This window comes from Cynoglossus semilaevis, chromosome 9, assembly GCF_000523025.1.
Source record: "Cynoglossus semilaevis isolate Cse_v1.0 chromosome 9, Cse_v1.0, whole genome shotgun sequence".
Classification (NCBI taxonomy): domain Eukaryota; kingdom Metazoa; phylum Chordata; class Actinopteri; order Pleuronectiformes; family Cynoglossidae; genus Cynoglossus; species Cynoglossus semilaevis.
The window spans coordinates 3,278,193-3,301,035 of record NC_024315.1 but is presented as its reverse complement, the minus strand read 5'-3'; the positions used below and the strand labels follow the sequence as shown (position 1 = coordinate 3,301,035).

Here is a 22,843-nt window from a genome sequence, read left to right as displayed (position 1 = left end):
CAGCAGGTTCATGAATCACAGCCTCAGCTCAGCAACCACAGTGCATGACGGGAGGCTGAGTTTTTCAGTGAACCGGGAGGCAAAAGCAAATACTGTTAATACATTATTACACAATATAGTTAATTACCAAACATATACTCAATTAAATCTTAGCTCATATACATTTATTTTTATATTTCACATTAATATTAAAGCTAATTCAATACTGCAATATTAGCTGCAGTTAGCTACAGTTTCAGACTAATCATTCGATGTAGGAATACAAAAGTCAAAATGAGGGAATGTAACGTTCGAAGCATGTGGATGTTACAATTCTAATTTAAAATAAAAAAAAGTTTACATGTATTTTTAAGAATTTCTGCTAACATATTTCTTAAAATACCTTTAGATATTTACCTGATAAGGCTGATGTGCGTCAACACGTTCCCTTGTTTCCTATAGTTTGACAAAATTGCATTGTCAATGTAGTTTAATTTACTTATTTTGTGTATTTCAGCTGATACTAGTGAGGACACAGGGACAGCTAGACTAGTCAGAAACAAGACAAGGACAAACATTTGGAGTGAAAAGTTTAAAGGCTTTAATGACATCACAGAGAGATAGATGGATGGAGAGAGAGAGGAGAGAGAGAAGGGAGAGAGAAGGGGGAGTGGAGAGTGAGAGAGATAGCTTTATAGTCTACAGGTGCAGTTTCATAAATGGGGAGAAGCTTAATGTTCTAATGTGGTTTAAATATTTGTCTCATTCCTATAGATGGCGCTAACTTCCATACATGTTCAGTAGAAGAGTGAAATAGAGAGAGACAGAGCAACACACTGCAAGCAAAGCCACCCTCCTGCCTCTGCAGATGCTTCGCCCCCGGCTGACTGCGCTAACTGCTTTAGCATTAACATCAAAGCTGTAATGTTTATATCACGTCGTCATTGTCATCACTATAATCATCATCCAGAACCTAAAAAAGGAGAATGCAAATGTTGCTTAGCTTCAGGTGTCAAAGCATGCAAGTGATTACATCACAAACCTGCTCACAGATGATTGGCTGATGGCAAGACAAATATAAAATGGTGGAGCATCTGAAAATGACAACTTCAAAAGTAAAAAAAAAACAAAACAAGGTAACAAAAGCACACTTGGTCCAGTTTTTCAGCCTCAGGGGGAAAAAGCAATCTATGGAAAGACAAAAAATAAACAAAGTGGAAATTAAGGATTAACGTGGTCCCTGATGTCAGAGAGAGAGAGAGAGAGAGGTTGTGGTCTTGTTAGACCGTAATGTCTGAAATAGACACCATTAAATTTAACTCTCAAATGACCACGTGAGGGAAGGTATGGAAAGAAAAGTCTTTGAACTTTGGTGAAACTTTCACAACCATGTCGAGCACCGTCACTGGCTGTTAGACCGTGACATCATTGGTGGGGTCACCAACAGGTTTGATTGTTTTCCAGCTGATTTCGATGCACTTTCTTCAACAGCAAACATTGTAGCTTAGCATCGGGAGATGGAGGCATGGCAAGTGGCAAGTTTAATGCAGTAATGCAGGTTCCAGTTAATAGTTTGTGAAGCAGCAATGAAGGAGCCCGAAGACAGCAGCGACAGTTTCACCAAAGTACATATTTTTCTCCTTCTACTGTTTCTTCTTGCTAAACAGACTGAAGCGTTTCTCCTTGTCTTTGTCCTTTTCTCGTTTGCCAGGACTGGACTCGGTGGGAAGTGTGACGACGAGCGGCAGCGTCTGTGCTCGACCAGACGCCGGCGTGCCAGGTTCACTGCTCTGCACCTCGGAACGGTACTCGGTACTAGCATTCAGGACAGCCTGAATCCAGGTGCTCATCTCATCCTGCAGAGGGCGACAGAATGGCAAAAGGGGTTAAAGGTTGTTAAGGGCACATCTATACAATGTATAGAATTATTATAAACAAAACATTAAGAAAAATACACCTAGTAAACGTACCTCATCTTTGGCTTGAAACAAATACTCATTTCCATCAGTTGCTCTGAAAAAAAGATCAACAACAATCTGGTTATTTATTTGATTGAAGAGTAATCTGATTACAGTTTTGTCTTTACAGTAAATGTAGGCTATGAAAAAAGATAAATGAAGAATATATTAACAAATTATTTTTGTACCGTAGCTTAAACACATGTTTCTTCTTTTTGTAGTCGGTGGCCACGTCACACGCGGCGTCTTTCAGGAGCACTGCGGCCTCGTTGTGGTAGGTGGAGCCCTGCGCTGCGGCCTTGCTGTCCTTGTAGAAGCTCATTTCCTGTTTGTTGATGACGCAGTACACGTTGTGCCACGATCTACGAATCAGAGAGCAGAGCTGTGAGCAGATGGTGTGGAGGATGGAAATATCAGCAGTGTGTCAGGACCTCGGTGCTCACCTGTTGGACGCCTTCTTGTGCCCCTCTAACTCGTGTTTGCGGTGCAGCAGTCCCTCAAGCTGTGACGGTGACTGCACCATCTTTGAGGGCAGCGTGGATGACTGGCTTTTTCTGGTGGAGGTCGGAGATGGTGTGGGACTCGGCTCCTTGGAGCTACGCTCTGCCACGCCATTCACCACATCAGCCCCGTCTACGCCCTCCTGCACAGACATGACATCATCATTTGAGGATATTGATCATCCACGTTCAATGTTTCAATTAGCAATTCCACAAAATGCTGTCTTACTGGAGGGGAGTCCTGGTCTGACCCCAGTCCGTTCTGAGCGATGACACTGCCGCTACATTTTAAACACAAGGACAATTAGAATTTACGAATAAAAACAAAGCTCAACCAACCAATTCCAAAGCTCAAACCTGTGCTGCTGAGGTTCTGCCTCCTGTTGAATCAGTGCAGGTTCTGGTGATGGTGGTCTCCTGCGTTGTTCTTCCTCCTCCTGCTGCCGCCGTACCTCCAACAGCTCCATCTACAACACAAACATAGCTCTGATTGGCTGCCACCCTGTGATGTCACAGTCAGAAATGTCAACTAAGTCTCCTTCTTTACTTACCGTTGTCAGCCTTTCGAGGGCGGAGAAGCGCTCCTCCCAGGTGGCGGCTGACTTTTCAAAGGCCTCATGGCGTTTGATGAGCTTCTCCACCTCGTCCACGCTCTGTCCCATCTCTCTGCTGGACAGGTACGGCTCCTGGCCCAACAGCCATGCCTCTGCCACACCCGCATCCCGGGAGAACTGGTGCACCTCCAGGACTGCAGAGGGAGAGGAGTTTAGACAGTGCTGACAGTCACGTGAGCGGTTATAAGTTATCCTCAAAAATGTAGCAGTGATATTTGTGCTGGTAATTACAGCCAATATCATTACACTGAAGGGATATGATGTCAGAACAACACCCTGAATTCTGACATATTTACATGTTAATAAATTTAGAATCAATGATGTAACTTTGCATCATTTATGGGAGGAGGGTCTTACTGAGACGAAGCCACTCCCAGCGGTCCTCCCATTTGTCAATCATCTCTTTCCTCTTGTCTGTCAACTGGAGCAGCTTCTCTTTGATCTGAACACAGACACACACAAACATGTACTCTGTAGTTTTTTCCAGTGTTTTTTTTTTTTGACAAATGTCAGATGCCAATGACGGTGTTGACAAAACAGTGATGTCACATGATGGTGTAAGTGTGCTGACCTCTTCAGAGGCGTAGTGCTTCCTGGCGAGCAGCGCCTTCCCAAGCTCGATGCAGGCGGTGAAACTGTCGTTACGGGCATCAATCTCAGCTTTAATGCCCTGGTGGTTGTTCATTAGCAGCTCCACTGACGACACGTCCCTAAACACAGGGCAGTGTTAGTCACACTGACACCCCCGCCCCCACCTGCTGCAGTGCACTGTCCCTCCGTTTACCTGGGCTTCTCCTGGGCTTCGATGAGACGAATCACATCATCCATCCACAGCATCAGGTCTCGGACCATGCTGAAGAACCGGAACTTATCACCTGTGTCCATCAGGCGGAGTCGACGCTCGTCACATGCTTCCAGCAGACTCCTCCATGCATCCAGCACTTCACTCTCCCGACGCTGAATGTCATCAGCTTTGTCTCCAGCATACGCCGATTGGAGACGCACGGCGTCCTCCTGCAGCTGCCTCACCTGTAAGACACGTACGATCAGGATGGATTAAAAATGTTAAAACCCATGGACATATAACAATATAATTTGAATTTTATTTTTTTCCCTTTAAACCAATGGATTTATTTACACTAAAATGCATGAGACCCCGGACACATCCCTCCTTTTAATTACCCAAATAATTAATTACCATCCCACCCCCATAGTTTCCTCCACGAGGCTGTCTGCTGCCGGGCTAACCTGAGTTCCCAGGGCCTGGATGTCGTGTTCAAAGGTAGTGTGCATCCTCTGCAGTGTCTCCACTGTGTTCTGGTCTCTGCCAACTTCCTCTGGAAGCTTCTTTTGCTTGTCCACAATGCGTGCCAAAATCTCCTTGGCGTCGTGGTAGAACTTGTGGAGCTCGAAGGAGGCGGCAAGGATCTGAGTGCGAGTGTCGATGAGCTCCAGCAGGTCGGCCCAGGCCTCGTTTAGGCCGTCTTTCCACTCTGCTACTGTCGCTGCATCTCCGTGACCAGCATTAATCAGTTCATCAGCCAGGCGGTTCACAGCGTCCACACGTTCCTGACCAATGTTTCCAGTGTCCCGGGCAAATTCCCTGAATCGCTCCTGTAACATCTGGGTTCAAAGATCAGTAAGATAAAAAAATTAATTCCATGTTTTACCCACTGCTCACTGTTAGTTATATTAATACTCTACTGGTAGTGTACCGTCACGTGTTCATAGTCCTGTCCCAGCTCGTGTGACCCAGCTACCACCTCCCGCTCAGCTATCCACTGCTCCAAGTCGTCCACTTCACGGTTCAGCTGGAAGAGGCGGAGTCTCTCGTCTAGTTTGCCCCGTCTCTCTTCAGACAAGTCCTTCAGACCAGCGTAAAGTTTGTCCACCTGAGACTGACGCATGCTGATACGCTCACTGACACACACGAGCAGAGCGGTGTATTAGGCGTACATTTGTAATGGTTATGGTTGGAGGAAATGTTTATGTGAAGTGCTATACCTCTCTGGGTGTGAGTCAGACACCAGCCCCCTGCTGGTCTTGGAAAGCAAGTGCACATTCTCGGCATAATCTTCCACAGCCTGCTCCATGATCTGATGCTTCTTCAACATGGTGACGGCGCTCAGCTCGTCCTGCAAGACCAGCAGCCAATCAGATCACATTGCATTTATATGGAGGGAAAAGGGAAACGAAGGCTATTAATGTGTCCATGTTGTTTTTCTTAGACAACTGTAATGACCACTCCCCTGTCACACCCACCTTAGCCTTTTCCTCTGACATCATGTACAGCTCCTGTTCGCTCATCCAGGCCTCCGCCTCAGCGGCGTCAAAGTAGTACTGCTGGGCCTTATGGGCCTCCTCCAGTCGGTTGTGACGGAGGTCGACCTCATTCATCAGTTCTTGCCACAGCTCCTGTAGCTGCGCCAGGCGTTGGCGGATGACATCAGCACTCGGGGACTCATCTTTCAGCAAGCTCTGACTGCGCTCTAAGATGTCATCGACGCGTGGTTGGTGTCCCTGGAGCTCCTTCTGGAGTGTCTGCAGGTGGAGACGATTGTTTACCGGTTCAATATTCTCACATAATGGCTGCAATATACGGTGTAAAGCGATAGTTTGTCACTTCTTTCACCTGGTTTTTCTTGATGAGCAGCTGCACCGTCTGCAGGTTGTGTCCGTGGTCAGTGGATGTGGCCGTAGGCATCCGCTCCTGGACCCAGAGCTGGACGACAAACACGGATCTCATTAACACATCATCGTCAGACCTCACTTTATCTCAACTTCAGTCTTGTTTTTCACAGTTCACCGTTGCTGCTCGTTGCAGCGTTTCTATGTCACACATTCTTAAAGTTATGCATAACAATAAACACAAGAGCAACTTCTTGCTTTTGGGACTAACAATAAACACAAGAGCAACTTCTTGTTTTTGTGACTTTTTAGGTTTTTTTTCCATTATAGCCTTTTATGACCGATGCTTCATTTTTATTTCATACTTTTATCTTTGAGATATACTGACAACATTATTTTTGCCCATTTTTTACTTTGTATCCAAATGTAATTTTTTTTTAGCTGTTGAGATATACTGACAACATTATTTTTGGCCATTTTTTAAATTTGTATCCATGTAAGTTATTTTAGCTGTTTTTTAGCTTATATTATAGCTCCTTTATCTTACTTCTATCCATTTGTATATCTATTTAAAAAAAAACAACTCACAATCTCGTCCTCCACGTCACGGTTGAACTGGTGAACCTCTCGAGATGCCACCAAAAAGTCCCTGCGACGCCTCAGTGGGTCCAGCAGCTCCTGGAACTTCTTCTCCACCACCTGTCTTCGTCCGTCCACCTCGTCAGCGTCCTTCACCTCCTGACCCAGAGCCTTCACCTGACTCTGCAGCTCCACAACCTCCCGCTGCCGCACCTCCACCTGTTTCTCCAGCATCTGTCGAAGTGACACATTAGCAGGTGAGGACCCTCCATCACACAGGGGTACCCAGAACCAGCCATCGGAACTGAAACATCCGTTAGCTTTTCAACAAAAATACAGCTCTCATTCAGTGAAGACAAACGTCTCTAAATGTCGAGTAGACAAAGCAGCTCAGCATCATGTCCTGAACGTAGCCTACCTGCTGCTTCTTTAGCAGGATGTTGACAGAGGTCAGGTCTTTGCCGTAGTCATCAGACTGAATCTGGCCTTCCAGTCCCAGCAGCCACTTGTCAAGGTCTGCACAGCTCTGTGTGAAAAGCTCTGCCTTGTTTGCGTCAAACAGACACTGAGCTTTTGTCTGAGTGGTAGACTCCAGCTCAGCCCACATGGTCTGAAGCGCCGAGAGCTTCTCCTTAACCACAGCCTCCGTTTCGGGCTTTTCTGACACCAGCAGCTGGCCGTCCTGTGGAGTTCAAAGTAGAAGATGACAGTCAGTGTTGGTGTGTGTTTGCACCGGGAGAAAGATCGACAGCAGCTGACGAAGATTTTTAAAGTCCTTTTAAATCCCTTTAGAGAATCAAGTAAAAAGTGAATCTTTATGTCCAGTCGGTCACAGACAAGTCAGTGTATAAAGTCTTTTCACTCTAGGTTGAGTCAGAGTGTCAAGTTGTATCAAATCAGTAAAATGAAACAGTTTATTTTAGTGTTGCGCTACAGTAAACAATGTGACGAGGAATAGCACCCCCTACCTTTTGGATTTTGTCCAGCCACTCTTTGTTGGACTGGAGCTCGGCCATGAACGCCTGGTGCTTCAGCCACTTGCTGTGCAGGTTTCTGGCCTCGTCGTACGTCAGGTCCTGAGCTGTGAGCATCTTCTCACTGATCCACAAGGACAGCTGTGCAGACAGACACAGACAGACAGACTTTATTTATCAGCTCCTTATCACAGGTTGGCTTCTGGCTACAGTGACATTAAACCCTGATAAGAGTCATGTGACCAACCTCCTGACAGTCCTGCAGGAACTTCTGCAGGTCTCTGTTGTCCTTTAGTTTCATCAACAGTTCCACCGCCGCCTCTCTGTTCTTCTTGTGTCTGAAAAACCAAAACATACATCAATGAATGAAAGCTTCTTTAGCAGGATGTGGACCAGAGTCTAACAGGTTTGTTGTAAAAAAAAAAAAAATTATTATTTTTTTTTAATTAATGACGACATCTACCTGTCATCGATTGAGGAAACTTTCTCCTGGATACGTTCAGCGTTAACGTTGCCGTCACTGGCCAATCGGCGTCCAGCCTCCACCACACCATTGATCTTGTCCTCATTGGCGTCCATCGTGGTCATGAAGTCCTCCTGCTTCTTGATGGCGGCTTCGGCTCCTTCCAATGTCGCAGGCATCTCAGTGTGAGCGAGGACATATTCCTGTTGAGTGGAAACAGGTCATGAATTATGGAGAATGAATACAAACATTAACTTCATATCATGGTACATGAATTAATTTATTTATATTATTCATGTATTCATTTCCTTCTACTGATGTCAAAGAACTTCAAAACTATACCTCAGAGTCATGTACTCTGAGTACACTAGATGGCTGAATGAGGTTCCAGTCTTGGCTGGGAGTCTAGGTCTAGGCTGTGGAGGAAGACTCTGTTTACCTGGTTGTTGAGGAAGGCCTCAGCCTGCTTCGTGTCCCTCAGGAACAGCTGATAGGCATGTGACTGTGACAGCAGGTTCTGCCGGTTTTCCCACATCTTGTGCAGTTCGTTCCAGCCAGTATCAAGTGCCTGCAGCCGCTGGCGCAGGAACATGTACTGGGCATCTGTCTGGCCCTGTGTCACCATTTCACCCATGTCGCGCATCTTCTGGTAGTCTTCCTCATAATTCTGGATCTCGTTCTTGATGCCCTCGTGCTGGGCCATCAGTTTCTCAGCTTCGGCCAGTGTGTTGGGCATGTCCTCGGAGGCAATAGCAGTCTGTGTGCGGGACAGCCACGACTGAAAGTCATCCAGCTCGCGCAAGAACTGCTGCAGCTTCCTTGCCTCGCCCAGAGACTCCTCGCGGTTCTTCAGGGTGTTCTTCATCTCCTCCCAGACGGCATTGATCTCGGCCAGGCGACCTGTGATCGCTTTGGCCTGTTCAGGGTGCTCCTCTGACAGTCGGTCGGCCTCACTTCGAAGGTCGCCCAGTTTGTCCTCGATGGCAGCCAGGTCCCGCTCCATACCGGTCAGTTTACGCTGCAGTGCCATGACTCCGGTCAGGTCGTTGCCCAGCTCCTGCGTTGACTCGATAACTTTGGTCTTCTCTTTGATCCAGGACTTGGTCTCATTACACTCCAGATGGTAATTCTGCACACCCAGAGCTGAGTTGAGGGATTCTTTTTTCTGGTCCACAAGGTCCCGGAACTGGCTCCACCTGGAGGAAGAGCCAATCAAAGTCAAAACGTGATCACAAACTATAAAACTGTTGAAGATTGCCTTTTTTAAGAATAAGACTTGAATGTTTGTTAAGGTTTATGGTACCTGTTGTTGAGTTTGTCTTGCTGCATCTTGATGTCCTTCTCACTCGGGTGTCCATTGTGTATCAACTGTCGTGCGATCTGATTGACCACGGCCACACGAGATGCCTGGTTGTTCATCTCCGGTTCCAGACTCTCAAACCTGGTGAAAAAGATTAGTTTAGTCCCCCGTCCTTGACCATGGTGAAACACACACACACACTCACACACACACACACACATGCTGAAGCAGGAGACAGTTCTTACCTGTGTTGAATCACTTCCAAATCCTCCAGCCTCTCAGGAATCACCATGGTGTTCAGCCACTGCTCCTTCTCGTCAATCCAAACCTCGCAGGCGTCTGCCTCGCTCAACATCTTGTAGAGTGAAAGTGCATCCTGCAGCGCCTGCTTTCGTAGCTTTGTTAGCTCAGCCACCTCCTTATAGCGTTCTTCAATGCCGGCAAGACGACCGCGAACTTCCTCCGACTCTGCTTCCTCTCTGGGCAGGCCAGCAGCCTGTTCGTGGAGTGAGTCAATGACAGGGCGGTAACTCGCCACCTCCGCCGCCGCATCCTTGTGTTTCCTGACCAAAGCCTGGGTGGAGAACTCGTCGTGGCCTGTCTCTCCGCTGGAGACGATACGCAGGGCATCCAGCGTCCAGGCGTCCACATCATCAGCGTCTGCCTGGAACTGGTGCAGGGCCAACGCCTCCTCCAGCCGCTGCTTCCTGGCGGCCGCCAGCTGCTCCAGTGCGACCCACTGGGCCTGCAGGTCAGACATGCGCTCCTGGATCTTGTTGGCTCCAAAGTGACCGGCGTCCACCATGGCTTGGCCCTCGGCAATTGTGTGTTGCAGGTGTCCAGCACGGCCACTCATCTCATCCTCCAGTGCACGCTGCTGGCTGAGGAGGCGCAGCGCCCCCGTGAGGTCCTTGCCATGCTCCAGAGAGGAGAGGATCTGCTCTTTTTCACGGATCCAGCCTTCCTCTTCTGCCATCTCCCAGAAAAACTTCCAGAGGCGACGGGACTCCTCCAAACAAGCCCGTCGCTCGGCAGCCAGCTGTGTCAACTCTTGGTAAGAAAACTCCAGGTGAGACACGCGGTCCTGGATGACCTGGGGGTCGCAGGGTTTGTAGCCTGAAGAGAAACATCACCATCAATGTGACAAACTAAAAAGAAATCTTATTAGGTCACAAACTGACATCACCATCAATGTGACAAACTAAAAAAAATCATATTAGGTCACAAACTTAAACCTACAATCCAATGTTTACAACAACAACAACATTTTCTTGTTACATTTTATCTGTAATTTCACTGAAATCGTCCAAACATCCTCACCATCATCATTGACAGAGAATCTTTTGGCATTGGTGGTGACCGCCTTCACCCTGTCAGCCTGGATGGCAATGTCAGCTTCTACCAAGGCATGTTTCTGCAGCAGGTCCTCCACGCCCAGCAGGTGTTTGCCGTAGTCCTGGGACAGCAGCAGCATCTGGAAAAGTCAGGTGTTACTTCACTGGTCTAAAAGCTGGTTTGATCAGTTTGCTTCTCATTAGTACGTCAGCATATTGGGAAACTCTGTCGTCATATTTGCTACACAGATAGAAAGTAAAATTATCTTCAAAAAGTTTTTATCTATTTTTGTTAAGCTGAACTGAACTGCCACAGCATCAGCTCTGACTTTTGTTTATCTAACGACTGAAGCTTAAACTAAAAAATAATATTGTACTTGTCAATCAGAATAGTTTCTTGTCTGGACAAAAAACCAGCTGCTAAAGCCACTCCACAGTATTCTCCGTTCATCAGCTCTGTCAAGGCCCTGGATTATGTAATTCCTAATAATCAAAAGTTTTGTCAGTACCTTCATCTCATCCATCCAGTCCATGATGTAAAGCATCTCCTGGAAGACCCTCTGCAGGCCGAGGTTCATCTCCAGCCGAAGCCTGCGTGCCTTCAGCAGCTCCAGCAGATACTCCCACAGGCGGATCACGTTGTCCTTTCTGGCCGTGATGCGTTTGATGTCATGGTAGTGCTCAACCTCCAGTTCCCTGGCCACCGCAACCACCGCCTGGACGCGCTCCTCGTAGGCCGCAATGTCTGTCTCGATGGCCTCGTGTTTTTTGGTAGCAGCCTCAACAGCCTGAAGGTCGAACCCAAAGTTGTCCTGGGAAAAACAAAATGCAGGGAAAGCAAATGTTACCAGGGAAAACAGACCAGAACGCCGTCCTCTACCAGCATCCATGATCTTATACACAAACAGAACTCTTATTTTCCAATAAACATTATGTCGTTTTTCTGAAAACAAATCTGGTAAAAAATACTGTGATCACACCTGTGACACCAGTCTCTGGTTTTCGCTCAGCCAAGTCTCCCTCATCGCCGCCTTGCGGTCAAAGCGTCGGGCCAGCTGTTCCAGTTTCTCCTGACGGATCAGCTCCGTCCTTAAGGCCAGCTCTCGCTCGTGCTCTGCCTTTTCCAGTCTCTCCCAGGCCTGGAAGAATGAACACGACAACAGATCAGAGCAGAGTTACATTAAACTTCAACTCATGATCTTTGGATCAGATCCTGTCAGAGGTTTGAATGATATTAGTGTCAACAACTGGACCGGGATCGTCTTGACTCACAGAATGTTTGAAATCCCTGGGATCCCAAATTTTGGCCTAGAGTTGAATTCTACTGCACCTCAGGTTTTTTTCTTGTTGAAAAAGTCTATCACATTTGTCACTGCTTCTAACATTGTTTTTTTTTTTTTTTACAGCCACAGATGTATGAATGAAGAGTACGATCGAAGGATGGATCAGAATGATTTTGGAAAAAATACACTGAAAAACTACAATAATTTGGTGAAAATGTCCGATGCTGATTTGTGAACCTCACCTTGTTGATGTCAGAGATGAGTTTTCCCTCGCGGGGCATGTAGACCTTCTGGTTGTTGGCTCTCATCTTGCTCTGAATGGTGAACAGCAGAACCTCCAGGTTTCCCTTCTCTGTGAACCTGTGGACAGACGGACACCGTGAGTGTCGTGGACATATCAAAGTCAGAATTTGTGTAAAACTGAAGGAACTTGTTCTCACTTTGGTGGTTTCTCCACGGTGCGGTAGGTGTTGAAGGCCTGCAGTTGCTGCTGGACGCCCAGCAGGGAGTTGGCGAACTTCCTGTTGTTGAGGATGATGATGGTCTGTTCGATCCATTCCAGCAGGTCAGAGGCCAGAGACTCGTACTTTTCTATCATTTTCTCTGTCTCGATGGCATTGTCCAGAACCTGGATTCAAAAAAAAAAAAAAGGACAAATATTAGCCAATGCCGTTACAGTTGGACTCCGCCCCTGTTCGACGACTGACTCGTTAACCCACCTTCCCGATTCGTTTGCCCTCCACCTTCAGGGCCTTCATCTTAGAGAAGTAGTGGTAGTAGGTCACCACGTAGGTGATGACCGACTTCTCATCAGGATGGTCCACGCTGATGTCTGAAACACAAACACACACGCTGCTGTAAGCGGTGGCGCCCAGAGTGAATTTACTGCGAGAACCTGATCTGAGGGATTAAACTGCTGTTGGTGTTGGCACCGTCTTACCCTCTGGATCCAGCAGCTTGGTGAGGCCCAGGTGTTGTTCTGCCAGGTTAAAGGCATTCTGTAAGTTGTAGTGAGCGTTGGATTTCTTCAGCTTGTCAAAGTCGATCAGGTCAGGCCTGATGAAAAAAACACACAAAATAAATACAAAAACAAAAACAGCAAAGCAGCGACACGGCAGTTTGATATGAGGACGTGACGTGACGTGACGTGACGTGACGTGACGTGGAGCTCACCTGTGTTTGTGAATGAGAGCATTGAAGGCCATCCCATCTCTCCAGCTGGTGGTGAAGTTGTGGATGTTGACGTTTGGATAGCTGTGAACAGAAGACACTTCAGGTTATTGGTCAAGACACAGTCACACACTCTGATGTCACCAGTCTGTGAGACACTGACACGAGGAACCAGGCAACACAAGGCTGTTCCCTTAGAGAACATATACATACATATATAAATATGTATATATATATATATATCAAAGAAGGAGAGCCAACAGCGTGTGCAGCCTCTCACCCTGCCGTCTTCATCTGACACCACAGCAGCAGAGCGTCTTTAGCCGATCTCTTCTCTTTGTTGTCTTCAGTCTCCACACTGATGTCCTGAATCTGAAAACAGGAAACGACACAGAATCACACAGAGCTGTCGTAGGGGGGGGTGGGGGCGACCGTAGTTATGACTAGTTAGCTGTTCTCAGCGTCACTGAGTGTGTGGTTTGAATGTTTGACTGAATTGGTAATGTGTAAGAGTAGTAAGAGTGTAAGAGAATGTTGAGTAAGAGTTACGGAACACTGGTTTCATTTGAATGTGTAGCAATGAGTCATTTGATGAGGTGAAAACCTCATGTTGACGAGCTGAGGTCAGGATTATCAACAGAACTGATAAGAATCTGTGTCGATAAAATCAAACTGACAAGACAAGGAAGAGCTACTGCTGCTGCTCCGCATGGAAAGTTTTAGATGAGAAATAAAAAACTCCACAGTTCAAAGGTTTCCATGGTGACGGCATGGACTGTTCCGGACTTTAACCTGTCCACAGAGAAGTCCATTTCAGACTGAGACCCGTCCGCTCACCTGGAAGCGGAGGATGATGGTCCAGATGAGGCCGAGCGTCAGGCGGTGGTTTCCATCCACAATGTCATGGGAGCCCATGTTCTCCAGGTGAACCCGCTGCTCCTTCAGGAACTGCAGCGCCTTGTCCACGTTCTCCAAACAGTGGATACGCATGCGGCCTTTGGTCGGCTTTGGCTGCACAGATGACATCAGAGTGTCAGGTTTTTTTGTTTTGTTTTTAAACCACATTTACTGATCATCAAAGCCGTTGACTTACATTTGACCTAAATATTAACTATTGTTGAATTGACTGCAAACAATGTTCTCCATTTGCATTGATTACAGTAATAATGGACATTTATTTCCATTACTTTACACAGTGTAAAATAAACACCACATTGTAATTTTAAATTAAAAAAAAACCTGATAACCAATCAGGAGTCCTGTGACTGCGTGTGTGTGTGTGTGTGTGTTGGTTATCGTTGTTTGTTCCCACATTCCGTGTCTGTCGGTTTTTTATCTAAGAAACAAATGTTTTGTTTTGTGGCTCCAGAGTCAAGGACTTTGTCAGGGAACAGAGAAATTCTGCTCACAGAATCCATCCTGATAAATACAGTAGCATTATGTGATATGCAAACACACACACACACACACACACGTCTTATCAGAAGGCCTGAAGTCAAGGCCGACAATTCTCTGCCTTCAAACTCACAAACAGCGACAGTGGAAAACAGGAAGTAGGACACACCTGCTAATGTGGCCTGCAGCAGTGTGTGTGTGTGTGTGTGTGTGTGTGTGTGTTGTACTGACCAGTCTCTCTCCAGACAGAACCTCCAGCAGCTTGATGAGCATGCGTCCATCTCTGAGGTCCATGTAAAGGTCAGTGATCCTGCAGGAAACTCTGGACAGGTGAGAGTTCACCCACTTGGTGAAGGTCTTCTTCTGCACCGCCTCGCGCACTCTTACGACAGGAGGAGGAGGAGGAGGAGAATTAAGGAAGTCACTCGGCTAACCCCACACTGACCCTCGGCACAGAGGAACTGTAGTGTGAACGGGTCCACTTTATGTTTCACCCTGAGAAAGGCTGATGAAAAGTGTTTAAGGAGCTACAAATGTCACTGATCAACATCGGGTTTCCTTTTTTTTTGCCTTGAGCACAAAGAACACTTTGAGGCAGATCTATATAATATAATATCATTTTTTAAGGAGCTACAAATGTCACTGATCAATATCGGGTTTCCTTTTTTTTCTTTTGCCTTGAACAAGAAAACTTTGAGACAGATCTATATAATATAAAAAACACTTTGAGGCAGATCTATATAATATTGTATACTGTATTTATTTCGATTTATGTCTGATAATAACAATCTGAAAGTGCAGCTAGAATCTTCTGACCCCTGTGTCTGGGTCATTCTTCAGTTTCATTGGAATGCAGGCTCTGTAATGGTTTGGGGCTGTGTTTTAACCCATGATGTCAGGAGCTTAGGGAACAAAATGTATTCTGGGAAAACTCCTTTCCCACATTGAATTTATTTTCCTGCCACAACTTAACACTTTTCAAAGTTGCAGGTGCGTCTCCACCAATCCTGACCCTGTTTGTTTAAGGACTGTGGAAGGAACGAAGTCCCCGGAGAAAATCCCCAACAAGAGAACGTGCCAAATTCATACATACCACGGGTTACCACAGGGGATCAAACCATTTATCATATTGCTGTTAAGCAAGAGAATTCACCACTTTCCCCACTGTCAGACACAGTGGAGTCACATGGGACTGAAATGGCAGACAACAGTGGAGAATACGTCTTCTTGGTGCTGAGACACAGCAGCTACAAATCTAGTGAATCCATCAACTTTAGCAGAGTTAGAGTTAGAGCAGACCACTGCACGGAATAAGAGACAGATAGAACTTCATTAATCTCTCAGGAGTTCCCATCGGGAAATTTAAATAATGACACACACCCAAGAACCTGAAGGGATAGATAGGAAAATCAACAACCTATACTGTGCAGCAGTTGTCAGATGGTGAGATGGAAAGAAGTGAAATGATGAAAGTATGACAAGAAATTGAAGAGTCCTTGGATGGACGTGGAGGAACCCACGCAGGAGGACCTCGCAAAGAGACAGAATCACTCTCTCAGGGATTTCATCTAACATTTTTTGACAGGAAATCTGAAAAACCGGTTTAAATAAACCCAACTCTGTCATGACTGACTTCCCAACCTGCCGTGGCTCAGGATACGGAGCTACAGTTTGCTAATGAGACACAGACGCAGGCGGAGAGGCCACGAGTAATCGTTCTTTGAAAACCCGACAAGTGATCGTGGAAAAAAAAAAAGGAATGAATTCACAGAAGTAAAAGGACATCAAAGATGGTCCGCACAAGGAGAAGACGGATGAGGTCATCCCTGGGACAGACAGAGGCTGAGGAATTTCTGCAGGATGTAAAAAAAAAAAAAGAGAACGGTGGGAAGGGCACTGGTTAAGGTAAGAGGAAATCGATTTTATGAGGTTTGTAAAAAAAAGTCTGATTGACCTCTGTGGCACAGGCTTTCTGTTAGAGTTAGAAAAACGGTTGTCGGCCGTGACCCCTCTTCACCAAACACATCAAACCACAACAGAACTGTGAATAAAGTAGGGTTTGTCACAGCTGCCTTTGTAATCTTCAGATGTGGACGAGCACTTCCTCTTCAGATCTAAGGAAACAGTTGGAATCCATTCTGGGAATTGTTAACCAACCGCGCATGTTGACCAAAACGAATAATAAAAAAAACCCCAGCGATCTGCAGGAGAACCTCAGGAGTATGTGAGAAGTGAGAAATGAGACGTTTCGAAACTGAAACACAACATCTCGACCATTTCCACTCTGACACACACACACACACACACACACAGTGCGTCCAGACCTGGGGCACGTCTTACCTTGCAGCTGTTTAAATCGTCCTTCCAGCTGGTTGTAGTTGACCTGCTGGTGAGGAGAGTCGGCCGCAGCCCACTCCGCCTCCATCACAGCGCCCCGCGTTTGTGTGAGCGAGAGAGAGAGAGCGAGCGAGCGACTGAGTCAGGTCCAGAGACAGTATCCACCGCAGCGACGCAGGTTAGAGACAGCGGTTCATGGTACAGTTACCGTTGGAAACTGACTTAACAGACGTTTAAAAGTTAAAAAAAAACACAACAAAAAAACACCTGCAGCTCAACACTGCGATACTTCGTCCACGAGGGAAGAAGGAAAAGAAACTGGATCAAGAAAGAGGAGCGCCGTCAAAAAGTCCAGAGGTCAGAGTGACGGCAAAGGCAATGTACGAGTGTGTGTGTTTCCTGCCCTTCCCAACTGTGTGAGCATCACAGCTACACATTACTGCCACACACACACACACACACACACACACACACACTAAACTAACAGACTCCACCCACTGCAAACACCGGAGGGACAACCCCACACACTTCTGTCTGCACTGTAAGAAATGGAGGTTAATGAGTAAAATGAGTTTCAGTTGATGACACTCAGGTCTCCCTCCTGTGTGAAGCTTTGATCTCCCCCCCACATCCCCCCCCCACTGAGCTTTGTTCCTCAGGCTCCGCCCACCTTCAACAACAACAGTCACACAAACATGACAAGTGTCAATTACTAACAGCAATAGAATTTTCACAGTCAAAACAAGTGTGTGTGTGTGTGTGTGTGTGTGTGTGTGTGTTTACTGGACAGCAAGAATTCCCCAATCAGCCAATAATGTTAGAGCTTAACAATGATGTCACCGAGGGTGTGATGAGGAGGGGGGGGTGTTTCCCTCTATTGTTCATTCACATTCCTGACTGAAGGGGAAGGAAAAAGGAAATAAACATCCTGCGGCTAAGAACACATGCACACGTGTGTGTGTGCGCACTCACACACAAACAGGAAGTCAACTACAACTCCCATGATCTCTTTCACCAACTATAGAAGCTTCAGCTCCAGCTTTTTTTTCTCCCCACAAGTTGAATTCTCACTTAAGTTTGAAACAATCCTTTGTGGACTTTAAGATAGATTTTTCTGGGAATCCTTTAATGCCACTGACCTTAGATTCCTTTGATCAGGTTTAAGTGTCAATATTATTTATTTTCTAGCCATTATGTAGTTATTTATTTAATTTATTTATTCTTATTTATTTTCTGGTCAATATGTAGTTATTTATTTATTTAAGTAACTGTACTTCACTGTACTATTTTTGTCTTCTGACTTATTTAGTTGTATTAACTTAAGCTAATTTTGGTGGAACTCATCGTCTTTTGAGACTTTTTCACCAAAACATTCGCCGAGTCTCATCCTACCTGCTAGCGCTTTGATGCGTGAGCGTTCGAAGAGGCGGGCCGAGCTGTTCTCGTTGTCCCACTCATCCTCCCAGCGGTTGTTCACAGTGTCGTTGCTGATGTTGTACTGCTGCTGCAGCTCATTGTGGTCGTACTCGGCGGCCACCGTCGTCATCATGACTGTTCACCTCAAGGTCAGCGGAGACACGCCCACATCAGCAGCGTAAGGCCGGGACCTGTCAGAGCAGAAAGTCAAGTAACCGATCAGTGACAGAAACTAAATGCATTTCAAATCACAGAAAATAAATCCAAAATCTCCACACAGTTAAAGTCAATGTGTTTCTTTCGACCTCAGGACCAGAACCAGGAACGATGAGCGTTGAACAATGTTAGAAAAAAAATCAAAAATCTAATCAGCGTGAGCAGAACTGTCAGGATTGTTGATTGTGTTTCCTTTGAATAGTGAACACCAAAAGTATCTCCTGTGGTCTTTAAAAGCAGAAACGAGAGCCATTGATTTTCTGTGGTAATTTGTAGGCGCTTTGGCTTCACGTTTGCGCCCCCTTGTGGGCTGTTTATGCGACTCGGTGTTGGCTGAGAAAATGTGCACACAGTGAATGAGCAGAATAAACAAACACGATCACTGAGGACTGAACTGTTAAACCTTCGAATCATTTAGGTTTAAAGAACATTTGCAAACACACAGAGAGAGATGTCCTGCTCTATCAAAATATTCCAGATTTGTCTGGAACAGTCTGAACTTATTCTGAAGTATTAACTCGTTTTTATGTTTAATAAGAATTTTATGTCATATTGTTTCCTATTCTCCATGTTTATTTTCTTATAGTTCATTAATGTATTGATCCTTATTTGTTTTAAATTATTCATATACTATCACGGACAACTATGAGACTGACGAGTGGACTAATACCGCCACCTGCTGGACATGGCTGGTTGATTTAATAATGTTTGTTTCCTCTATTAATCAATTAACGTTTTAGAACATTACAACATAACAAAACGCACCACTAATGTTCCAACAAACGTATTATCAGCCTAGAAAAGTATTTAAATTGGGAATTCAAGAGTTAAATTAGACAGTGAAAAAGCATAGTTCTTGGGTGGGTGAAAAAAAACAAACTTATCATCATAGAACAATCATAGAAGCCTCACTGCTGAGGTTAACATTAACAACACAGTCAATATTAAACAACACACACACACACACACACACACACACACACACACACAGATAAACATTCAGCTGACGTCCAGGAAGTGAGCAGTTATTGGACAGAAGCATTACAGCACTCAGATGTCCTGTGGGAGCGTCCACTAATGGACACAACTTCCCAGAATACTCGGCAGGATGATGAAAACAGAGCTGCTTGAGAATCGGCAGCAGCAGCAGAGCACGACAGGGCAGAGGTCAGAGGTCGGCAGTTAAAGTACCCTTCCCATGGTCCGACATCCATTTTTACGTCCCCTGGTCCGACCCCTCTCTTTGTGACACACACACACAACATCACACACACCCTGTATCAAACATGTCAGTGTCCACACAAACACACACATCTGTAGACAGGAAGTCCAACCCAGATGGGGACACCGTCAAACAGGTCCTGGGTGAAGCGTTGGAGGTCGAGAAGTTTAGCGTTAAGGTGACGACATTCTCTGACGCTCTAAAACTATTTTCATTATTCGTGTTATTTTCAAACATTTGAAACCAGGTGCAGATTTATTCAGCTGCACAACAAGACCAAAGAGCAATAACAAAATCGTAATCTTTGATCACAACAATCTTGACTGTGACATCAACGCTGGGATCATCTACTACGAGGGAAGATTTTAGGAGATCAACAACATGTAGGAATCTGATTCTCATTGTTTTTTTCTATTATTAAAAAGGTTTTAAGTTCAAGTTTAATGAAAACAATCTTCTATTTTTTATTATAGGTCTTGAGTTCAAGTTTAACAAAAACAATCTTAGGTCTTTTTTAAAATACAAATATAAAGATGCCACAAACTTGACGCTAATTTATAAAACGTTTGCTTGGATCAGCAAAAAAGATCTTGATCATTAAGTACTGGAATGGCAGCAAAGCTACAACAACGCCTTGTTTTTAGTCATTTGAATCAAGAAGACCGTTGGTAATCCAGACCAAACTACATACAGTATGATGTATGTTAAAACGGAACAATAATAATCATCATAACTTCTTTGTCGTTTCTTTGTCACTTAGTTGTTAAGATTGAACTGTTGGTCAGAAAGTACAAACAACTGTGTGTGTGTGTGTGGGGGGGGGGTTGAACAAATGGCCCTGACTCCCGAAATACCATTAAACATTCCTCTAAGCATGACAGCTGCGCACATAGACACACAACACACACACAGACACACACGCACACACACACAGCTGTCTCCAGCAGCAGACATAGATTAGCATTAGCACAGAGCTAAGAGCTGCTAATGGTCCTGTCCATGTGACTGTTTTTATCTTCAGCACATTAAGAGCGCAGGATCGACATCATGTCCACACACACACACACACACACTTACAGTCAATCACAACACAGACAAACAGCCTTTGTGAACTCGGTCTGCTGGTTACACAAACATAAACAAAGTCGTTCAATGTGTTTTTCTTGCCAGGTAGAGTAAATAAATAGCAGCAACGTCAGAATCAGACTCGAAGTCAATCCTAATCTAACTTGTTCACACGTCTGATTGGTTGTAGACGTCACACCAGGCTGAAACATGAATGCAGTGACGTCACCGCAGCCCAAATCACTGCCATCTGCTGTTCTGTGATCAAAGACTGGTGGCTTCACTGCTGACATTTACAGGGTCATTAAGTCACTGAAACTAACATAAAATCACAAACTTTTTCAGTGACATTCTGGAAAGTTCTGCAGGCTCTAAAAAAAACACAAACACAAACACAGAGGAACAGAGAGTTGTGCTGCTGCAGTAAGAGGAGCCGAGAGAACGGGAGGACTGAGAGTGAACACACTATTAGATTAACACAAAGTCATTTCCTGTCCACTCGCCCCGCCCTTTGTCTCTGATCCAGGATCTGGCCAAAACAGTTTAATATGTTTCTGCTGAATCACCACAACAACAGGGAGGACACTCAGTTTGACATGACTTCATGAGAGCGAGGAGAAGAGGGAGGAGAAACAGGTGAAAGGGAGATGAGGAAGGAGATAAAGGAGAGGAAGACCCTGGAGGAGACAAGAAGACATCACACATGACATGGGGAAACCAGAAGACACGAGATGAGACACAGGACACACAAGGCAAGGACAGAGCAGGGGCTGTGGACGACAGAAAAGTAGACAAGGAGAGAAGACAGGAGGAAAAGAATGTCAGGACAGAAGAAGACAAGAAGAAAGGACGGATAATAAAGAAGACTAGAAATGAGATAAGACAGGAGAGGAAAGAAGAAAAGAGTTTTTACTTTATTACTAACTAGAAATGAGATAAGACAGGAGAGGACAGAGTTTTCACTTTATTACTTTGACCAAACAACAACAGGAAATCATTCAATAACAATTAAGGCTGTAAACATCAACTTCTAACGATACGTTACGTAATTGTGCTAAAACGTCTTGGTGGTAAATCATTTGAAGTTAGGAACATCTCAACACACCCTTCTGTACTCTGGGGCCTCTGTCTGACTGACCGTGGCTACAGGGACACATCCAGCCGCGTTCAACAACATAACGGTCCCGTGCAAAGCCAGTTAGGAGGAAAAAAAACTTCCGGTAACGTTTCCATAACACACGCGCACGCGTGCATCCACAAACACACTCGCGCACGGCCACGCCTGTTTTCACCTCCCGTTATTCCCCTCCATCCCTCCCGCAGACTGGCGGGCACGAGCAACGGACACGCGGCCTCGTTAGCGTCGCTGCTCGACCTCGGATTGCGGACAGGAACGGGGAAAGCAGGGCGGGCCTGCGGAACTCCGGGCAGCGGCAGCGGGAAACAGAGCGAGTCTCCCTCCCCGACATGAAGCCAAGTTGGCTCCGAGTCTCCCCCTCCCACCCTCCATCACCTCCTCCTCCCTCCTCCAATCACAGCGACAAAGCGACGCCATAGAAAATGGAGATAAACCGTTAAAAAGGCGCAGGAATACACTGACCTGTGCGGGGGATCCAGAAGATTCCGAGAGACCAAGAGCCGAGAAAGAGCCGAGTCCAGGCCGCGGGAGATGAAGACGCAGACGGAGAGAGACAGCGACGCTCCGCTGTTACTACTGCTGCTGCTGCTGCGCCCGCTAGGGATGATGGGAAAGAATCCGCACTGCCCCCTCCTCCTCCTCCACTGACCCCTCCTCCATCTGATTCTGAGGTCTCTGCATCAGAGTCCGATCCAGTGTAACCGAGTCAGAGATCGTCTAATACCTGCCTGGAGAAACGGACAATGAGACCAGACGAGTCAGAACACGTTTGAACTCATCAGGGTAAATGTTAGCACGAGTCTGAACTCGTCTGGACAAGTTCGGACTTTGTTCGGACTTTGTCCACTTGTCTGGACTAGACTTAACCCTAGTTTGAACTTGTTCGGGGCTGATTGGGTCTGAGGAGGTTTAAGGCCAACCAAGTCGTTAGTCTTAGTTAGAACTAGACTAAGATGTAGATGATTATCAACTTGAATCTATTGCAGGTAACCAAATTAACCTAGTTAACCCAGGTTCAGGAGTGGGCCCACCTCCAGCCCCGCCCCCAACCCCACGCATACCCACGGATACATTTACACACAAGGCTATGCATGAATACAGAAGGAAATTGCAATTACAAGTATAATTCGTTTTCAAGTTGCAAAAATGAAAAAAAAAAGTTATGATTCGTTCTTCTATGAAAACTGTGACAAAAATGTGATGTCCACCAGCCCCGGGAAATCCGAACTTTAGGTCAAACTAAACTCACGAAGGAGAGACAGATCTACAACT

The 22,843-nt window shown here is 45.8% G+C and overlaps 1 protein-coding gene across 3 annotated transcripts; it reads right to left on the bottom strand.

The window, feature by feature from the left end:
- Positions 1-556: 556 nt before the first annotated feature.
- sptbn1 (spectrin, beta, non-erythrocytic 1) lies at positions 557-22,642 on the bottom strand. 3 transcript variants are annotated; one of them, XM_017035145.2, is made up of 37 exons: positions 22,034-22,642; positions 17,907-18,121; positions 14,964-14,966; positions 14,409-14,557; positions 13,620-13,793; positions 13,063-13,154; positions 12,786-12,866; positions 12,553-12,668; positions 12,332-12,444; positions 12,053-12,240; positions 11,855-11,972; positions 11,310-11,468; positions 10,839-11,141; positions 10,316-10,469; positions 9,241-10,111; positions 8,999-9,136; positions 8,135-8,891; positions 7,696-7,898; positions 7,480-7,570; positions 7,227-7,373; positions 6,677-6,940; positions 6,268-6,492; positions 5,684-5,773; positions 5,314-5,592; positions 5,056-5,186; positions 4,767-4,971; positions 4,300-4,674; positions 3,836-4,080; positions 3,623-3,761; positions 3,409-3,493; positions 2,989-3,185; positions 2,795-2,904; positions 2,667-2,718; positions 2,381-2,580; positions 2,126-2,299; positions 1,950-1,992; positions 557-1,835 (listed from the first exon to the last, which is right to left on the bottom strand). In XM_017035145.2, the coding sequence occupies exons 2-37, from the start codon at positions 18,061-18,063 to the stop codon at positions 1,623-1,625; spliced, it is 7,041 nt and encodes a 2,346-aa protein (XP_016890634.1). In that variant the 5' UTR covers positions 18,064-18,121; positions 22,034-22,642; the 3' UTR covers positions 557-1,622. The 3 variants fall into 3 exon arrangements, with proteins under 3 accessions (XP_016890634.1, XP_024914638.1, XP_016890633.1); XM_025058870.1 differs by lacking the exon at positions 14,964-14,966 and having other exon boundaries at positions 14,409-14,559; positions 22,034-22,639; XM_017035144.2 differs by lacking the exons at positions 14,964-14,966; positions 17,907-18,121; positions 22,034-22,642 and adding an exon at positions 16,518-17,116 and having other exon boundaries at positions 14,409-14,559.
- Between the last annotated feature and the right edge of the window lie 201 nt (positions 22,643-22,843).